General features: G+C 51.1%; 1 protein-coding gene across 6 annotated transcripts; it reads right to left on the bottom strand.

The window, feature by feature from the left end:
- Nucleotides 1–59: 59 nt before the first annotated feature.
- On the bottom strand, nucleotides 60–6,084 carry LOC101108520 (creatine kinase U-type, mitochondrial). 6 transcript variants are annotated; one of them, XM_012098909.4, is made up of 10 exons: nucleotides 5,987–6,084; nucleotides 4,834–5,135; nucleotides 4,003–4,201; nucleotides 3,706–3,801; nucleotides 3,102–3,323; nucleotides 2,866–2,951; nucleotides 2,637–2,760; nucleotides 831–965; nucleotides 502–627; nucleotides 60–298 (listed from the first exon to the last, which is right to left on the bottom strand). In XM_012098909.4, exons 2-10 carry the CDS (start codon nucleotides 4,980–4,982, stop codon nucleotides 185–187), a joined length of 1,251 nt encoding a protein of 416 aa, XP_011954299.1. In that variant the 5' UTR covers nucleotides 4,983–5,135; nucleotides 5,987–6,084; the 3' UTR covers nucleotides 60–184. The 6 variants fall into 6 exon arrangements, with proteins under 6 accessions (XP_011954299.1, XP_011954300.1, XP_042091300.1 ...); XM_012098910.4 differs by having other exon boundaries at nucleotides 4,834–5,102; XM_042235366.1 differs by having other exon boundaries at nucleotides 5,893–6,001.
- Nucleotides 6,085–6,820: the final 736 nt, after the last annotated feature.

The following is a 6,820-nucleotide window of genomic DNA, read 5'->3' as shown; positions in this document are numbered from 1 at the left end:
TTTTTTCCTCCTGGAAGCTAGTTCCTCCCCATTCCACCATGAGAAATAACACAGACAACTGAAGCATAGCATGGAGCCTTTACTAGGACAGGGGGGTGTGGGTTGATGGTGGCACCCAGGGCAAGGAGAAGGGGCTGCCACTGGAATGGCAGAGGTCCCGGGAGCCATCCGCTGGGGACGGGAGTTAATGCTTGTTGGGGAGAGGTGGAGGGATGCGGATATCCTGGCCTCTCTCCAGACGCCGTTCACAGTCAATCAGGTAGTTTACTCCATCGATGACCAGCTGCACCAGCTCCACCTGGATGATACTGACCCTTGATCTCTGCTTCCCACAACCTGACTCTCTTTAGCACTGATTTGCCTGCTCTGGGAACTCATTGCCAGTTTTCCCCTAGTCAACCTGAGTTTCATTTCAGATTCTGTTACATTCTTGAGGCTCACTCCTTATCAAATCACCCCCCCCACACACACAGACCTATCCATAATCCCTGAGAATCTCACCTCTGACTTGCCCAGTCGGTCCAAATTAGAGATATCAAAGACACTGCCTGTGGCAGCTGTGTCTACTCCTCCAGTTCCACGTTTTTGGAGTCTAAGGTTTTCGAGGATCTTTGGGAAGCGGCTATCCTAGAGGGGAGATAGAGATTTGGGGGCAGGGTCAATAGAGGCTGAGATTGGTCCTCCTGGAAAGAGCCCTGAAGCTGCCCAGAGCTCTTTCCCTTGACTCTTGAGCTACAATGCCTGCTCCTTCCCAAAGCGCACACTCCCTCTCCCACTCCACATGGCCACTGCCTCCCTCACACTCCTCTCTAGCCCCACAACTCCTTTACTTTGCTCAGCAGGGGCAGTTTGATGTGCACTCCTGCACGAAGTCCGGTGCCCAGGTTAGACGGACAGGTCAAGATGTATCCCAGACGCTCATTCCACATGAACTCCCAGCCACGCTCCTGGATCAGCCGCTCCACCTGCGTGCACAAAGCCGTTAGTGACATGTCAGAGCTGTGCAAACCCTCCCTTAGCTGGACCCATAGGAGCTCTAGAAATATGTCTAAAACCAAAGATTTGGGATGTGAAAGAATGACACTGCCTTTTTTTTTTTTTTGGTGGAAATGGCTCATTATTATCATGCATAAAAGATATTTTTGATGTTGCAAGCCCATCATGATGAGATTGTGCAAAAATATCCTGTGTGGAAGAAGAGAAACTTCAGGGAATGATGTGCTAAGGATGATCTGGGGAGATGAACGGAGGTGGTAAACTGAACTGAGAAAGGATTGATTATTCAGGGAGTTCTGCATGCATTGACATCTTTACTTTGCTAATGAGCTAGAGCTTGGAAGAATTCTTTCAGCCAGAAAATGAGGGTGTAGGCTTTGCAACAGGAAGAGGCAAGAGAGCCTGTTAGCTGTGGAAAAAGAGAAAGCAGAAAGGTGAAAATGGAGAAGAGCTGGACTCATACTTGTGGAGGGTGGGGGAGGAGTGTGGGAAGCGTGTTCTTGTTCCACTTAAACATCCCAATCATGAAGATGACTACTAGAGTTGAAGAGACTGGAGACCTGCCAGGGTAATGTTCGTGAAGACCACTACATAACCTAAGGGGGACCCTGTTCATAGTTCAGAAAGAACCATGGCATGGGGGATATTATAACGCTGAACAAGAGGAAATCCTTCCATCTAGAATAACAACAACAGCTAACACTTGTGAACTTTTACTACGGGCCACACGCTTTATATGCGTTATCTCACTTAATTCCCCACCACTTAAATGTAGGAAGTCTTCTTACCCCAGTTTTACAGATGAGAATACTAAGACATATAAAAAGTACTTCCCTACCCACTTCAATGGGTCAAAGATATGTTACTAAAGTCAAGATATGTTACCCATTACCTGCTAAAAATAATAGGAACCTCCCAGCAAAGATTCTAAAAGAAGGAGAATTCTTTCCCTTTACAAGTCCAAAACAGAACTGTATATGAGGCCATACAATAAGGATTGGATTCATGGAAATTTCCAATCTAGACTCAAATATGCAGACCTAATTCCTATAGGACTGAGGATTCAGTTCAACCCCTTATGTAGAGCCACAGAGTCTGGAACTTAAACCATTCCATCTTCCACCTGTTTTCCCTCCCATTCAGCTTAAAATCTAGACACGCTACTTTAGTAAGAACGACAGAATCTAGAGTAAAGGCCTACCTTGGCTCAGAAATGGGTGGTTACATGAGAATCATGAACATACCAACCCCTCACTCCCTATATCTGTCCAAGCTTAAACCTTCCCCTTATATCTGCACATTCCACAACATAGCCCCCAGGCACTGACTCACTGTCTCAATTCCTTCTTTGCATTATTTGGCAACTGCTTTACTTACTTCCTTAGATTCCTGACATTCTCTCTTCCTATTCTTAGGATGACCATATACCCAGGTTTGTGTATACCTGGTCCGTATATACCAGGACCATATACCCTGGACAGTTCTGATTTATACCTATTGTCCTACTAGAGTGATTGGTGGTAATCTCTTTCACTATGAAAAGTGTCCTGGGTTAGTTGATAAATTATATCCTCCATCTACATATTCTAGTTTCTTCCTTAAGTCCTCCCACCTAGTTCCCTTATACATTCTTCTCCAACCTCTTTGAGGCCTCGGCAGAATCTTTCAAACACTTTCTTCATGTTGCCACCCTTCTCCATGGAGATGACCCGTGTATGATCCTCCTCATTCACCCAGATCAAGAAGCTCTTTTCATTGTTGTGCCTGAAGGCAGGAGAGAGGCAGGGACTGGAATTAAGAGGCAGGGCAAGGGAGAGATAGAGAAAAAAGGGGCATTTATAGGAGCCTGGGGTAAGCTAAGCCTCATACCAGATTCCACGTGCATCCGGCCAGTCTCGAGCCATTCCTGCTGCGGTCAATAATGGGGATACAGGCTTATCAAACAGGAAGTGGTCCTGAGGAGGGTTAAAGGGACTAGGGTTAAGAATCAATACAGTAGCCCCTGGGCTTCTCAGAGCCCATCTACCTCATCTGGCCCAGCCTCCTTTGATTCTCTTGTCTTTCCATCTGCCCCTCCTGCCCAGCTCCCTCTCAAAGCCTCTCACATCAATTAGCTGCTGCTGCTCAGCCTCTGTCATCTCACTGAGCCGATAGTAGCGTCCAGCCAGGTCACCCTTCAGGCCACTTAGTGCATCCACGACGACACGTTCCACTTCTCGTCGCTCTGCCCGAGTACAGGCTGGAGGCAGGCTGAGTCCCCGGATACTTCGACCAGTTCTGACTCTCGAGGACAATACATACCTCTCATCAAAGTAGCCAGAACGGATCTGGGGAATAGTAGAAATTAAGGTAAGTCACAGAAACAAGGTGGAGGGGAGCTGAGGGCCTTAGGAAGGAGAGACCATAAGGACTAGAGGAGTCTTCATTGCCTGCACTGGAAGGACAGCCCATTGGGCAAGCACGCCAACTGAAGGGGCATTCATTGTGAACCCTCCCCCACACTGCCCATCTTGGGGTGTGGCTGTTCTGAACGCCCGCTCCTCTCCACAGCGGCTGCTCCTTAACATACAAATCTTTCCCCACACTGAGACTTGAAAGCTCAGCAGTATAATGACTATGAGTCAGGGAATAATTATGGTTGAAGGGACCAGAAAAAACAGTATGTTGTACAAAAGGCAATGCAAATCAGAAGTGGGATATTTGACCTACCTTGCTGGCATCCAGGTCGGTGGTATGTTTCATCGTTCGGGGGTCATACCCATTGTGTCGCTCTTGGATCACAGGGTCAAACAGCTCAGCAAATACCTGTGGGGGAGTTGAGAGGGAGAAGGTGGTTAAGGAGAGAGAACTTCTTCCCAAGCTTTCGTTGTGGATTGATTTCACCGGGTCGGAAACCACCAGTATGGATGATCCAGTCTTAAGGGAAAGTGAGGGGCTTTGGGGGAAGGAACTGGGATTGCTGGGAATATGAACAGGATTTTACCGGGAAACTCTGGGGCCCCCTACCTCATAGGTCTCCTCATCACCAGCTACCATGCCCACAGTCTTGATGAAGGGGTGGCCAGGGTTGTCCACGCCAGTCTGGATACACTGATCTAGCGTCCAGCCAGTGGGTGTGGTCTTGTCGCAGAGCCGGGCATAGACTGCTGGGGTCAGGTGACTGGCCATGCAGTTGTTGTGCTTTCGGAGGTCTGGGTACTCAGCACTATGGAGGGGGTACCCAGTAACCATGGAGGGAGGGCACAGGGGGCCTGGACCCAGTGCACTCAGCTAGGAGCATGCTTGGCTTTGCTCCTTGGGAGGAGGGGAGGCTAGAGCGGGACTAAACCTTGGTAATCTCATTAGGGACTTTCAGGATCTATTCTTTCCCAAGAGTTCTAGCTTCCTCTGGCTGGAGGCTCAGTTCTCCCATATCTGCTCGGTTCTTTTCTCCCATGGAAGCAGCATTAGGAATGGGGGAGGGGAAAGACTAAGGAGGAGAATTCAGGAAACCAGAGAGAACAGCAGGAAAGGGAGATGGAGGAGAGCGGAAAGGATAGTTCCTGGTCTCTCAATTAGGAATTTGAGCAGAGTAGGTGCAGCCAGAACTCACAGAGCCAGAGCTGGCCTTGGGGGTGGGAACTGCGGATTCCAAGTCCCCAGGAATGCTTTCACCTAATGCTTTTGGCCTCCCCCCACCGCCACCCCAGTGAGGTTTCCAGACTGCACAGCGCCCCACTCCAGAACCTTTCGTGATTATACCCCTTCTCTATTGCCCAGATTCTCATCTCCACCCCTATCACCACCTGCCTGACCTTCCCCCCTCCCCGCGTCCCCCGGAGCGCCTGACACTGATACCTCGGGGGATACAGCCTCCTTCGTTCACTGGCGGCTCGAACAGGTTCCGATCGGAGCAGAAACCCAGCGGCGAGAGACCCAGCTCCAGCCAAAGCCAGGAGCCTGAGCCCGGGGCGGGCAGACAGCAGACGAGAGAAGGGACCAGCCATGGCTTGAGGGTCTGCCTACGGAATCTCAGGGCAGGAGCCGCGAGGAGGGGGGCGATGCAGACAGGCTGAGAGCCGGAGCTGAGTGCGAGGCTGGAGCCGAAATGGGAGCTGGAGTGGAGGCTGGAGCGGGAGTGAAAGCCGGTGCCGATCAGACTGCAGGAGAGGCGCAATGAGCTAGCGGCAGGCGGGCGCAGGAGAAGGCAGCGCTGCAGTCTCCAGGGGTGGGGCTCGTGCAGGCCCCGCCTTCCCGCCTGCCACCGCGCTAGGTGTGCGGGGGCAGAGGTAGGCACCAGCCCCCCCTCCTGCAGGTAGATTAGGGAGACTGGCGATTTGCAGCCTTAGGCCTGGGAATGGGCCCACCTGAGGTGAGGCCGCCCAGATTTCAGCACCAAGTGGAGGACAGCACCCAAGGGGACCGGCGAAACCCTAACACCCTTCCCCTAAGCCTCTCGGTTTCATCGGAACCCTCCGTTCGTCGCCCCGTTGGGTGGAAGAGGGGGACATTGCCCAACCTGCTCTCGTTTTTTTTCGGCCTGCCCCTGCAACCTGTCTCCCCAGGGGAGATGGCCTCGGGGAACCTGTGGCATAAACAGATACCAGGGGAAGACACACAGAGAAAGCACACCGGCAGACACTGAGAAAGACAGTCTGCTGGCTCAAGGTCACCCCTTCCTGAGAACCAGGAAGAGCACCAAGGCTCCTCCCTGTCACACCTGTGCCAGTCTCCTTACAAGGTTATGGAAAGATTCCCTGAGAGACATCGGGGAAACACCAACTCTTACTCCATCTGTGCTGTTTTCCCCGCCCCCACCCCACCTTGCCCCCAAGTCTGAAGCCCTGCTGTGTCCTTCCTCCACGTCTCAGGATCCCCCACTTTCCCCCCTCCTCCATCCTCCTCTCCATCTCTTACTTCACCTTTGATCTCTTCTCAGAGAATTTTCCAGGCTGGGACCTATTTGCTGATCACAGGACTCCCTCTGAGTATTCTCCGCAGGCTTGCCTACCTCCTGTTTGTGCTGGGCGTGGGGCTGGAGTTGGGCAGGGAATTTTGTTTCCTCCTCCTCCTTCTCCCCTCCTCTCTGTAGCTCCCAGTTCCTGAACTGAAGGGGAGTGTAAGGAGAGATGAAGGGTGTGGTGAGATGACGGGGTGTAGGAAGGGAACAGGCAGGCACAGGTCTCTAACCACCACATGTGTTTCCTCTCTTGGCTCCCTAATGCTGTTTAATCCAGAGTGTAAGGAGGAGGGGTGTCCAAGGGCAAAGAGTCACCAAGGACTCTCTGCCTTCCTCCTGGTCCCTTCTCCTCCTCTCTCCTCACATGGTGCATATTCAGATTTGAGAGGGTTTTGTTCTTTATCTCCAAGTATGACTTGGGTGTGACTTGACTTTTGTCCTGGCAGAAGGAGAATGAATGCTTGGAACTGAAATAGAAGTGTGAGCTTCAGTATGGAGGCTCAGTGAAGGTGGGGTAGGCATGGGGGCATTAGTCCAGTCTTTCAGCTATCTTGATGTACCCATAAGACAGTAAGAAATTTGTTCATCTTAAGAGAGTTTTTGAGAAAAAGAAATCCCCTTCACCTTGTCCTCTGGCCTCACTGATGAGACCCCATTCCATCCTTTTACTCTCATTTCATTCATTCCTCTCAGGCTTCCCTAGTGCTCCTTCTCCTGTCTTCCTCGTCTGTGGGTATCCTTAGAAGCTAATCGCCTCTGTTCTTGGTCCATCAATTCCTTCTGCTAAGAGAGTAATTATCAGGACGAGATGGAGTTCTGCAGTTGTGTTACCTGAACACTGGGTTCACCTTTTGGTGGGTATCAAGCCATTAGACACAACCAAGG

This window comes from Ovis aries, chromosome 18, assembly GCF_016772045.2.
Source record: "Ovis aries strain OAR_USU_Benz2616 breed Rambouillet chromosome 18, ARS-UI_Ramb_v3.0, whole genome shotgun sequence".
NCBI lineage: Eukaryota > Metazoa > Chordata > Mammalia > Artiodactyla > Bovidae > Ovis > Ovis aries.
This window is presented reverse-complemented; position numbering and strand designations above follow the sequence as displayed.

Coding starts and splice junctions, on each gene's coding strand:
- LOC101108520 (XM_012098909.4), bottom strand. CDS start 4,982: ATGGCTGGTCCCTTCTCTCGTCTGCTGTCTGCCCGCCCCGGGCTCAGG. Junction 628..830: donor AACTGCCCCTGCTGAGCAAA/GTAAAGGAGTTG, acceptor TCTCCCCTCTAG/GATAGCCGCTTCCCAAAGAT. Junction 299..501: donor ACCGACTGGGCAAGTCAGAG/GTGAGATTCTCA, acceptor AGTATCATCCAG/GTGGAGCTGGTGCAGCTGGT.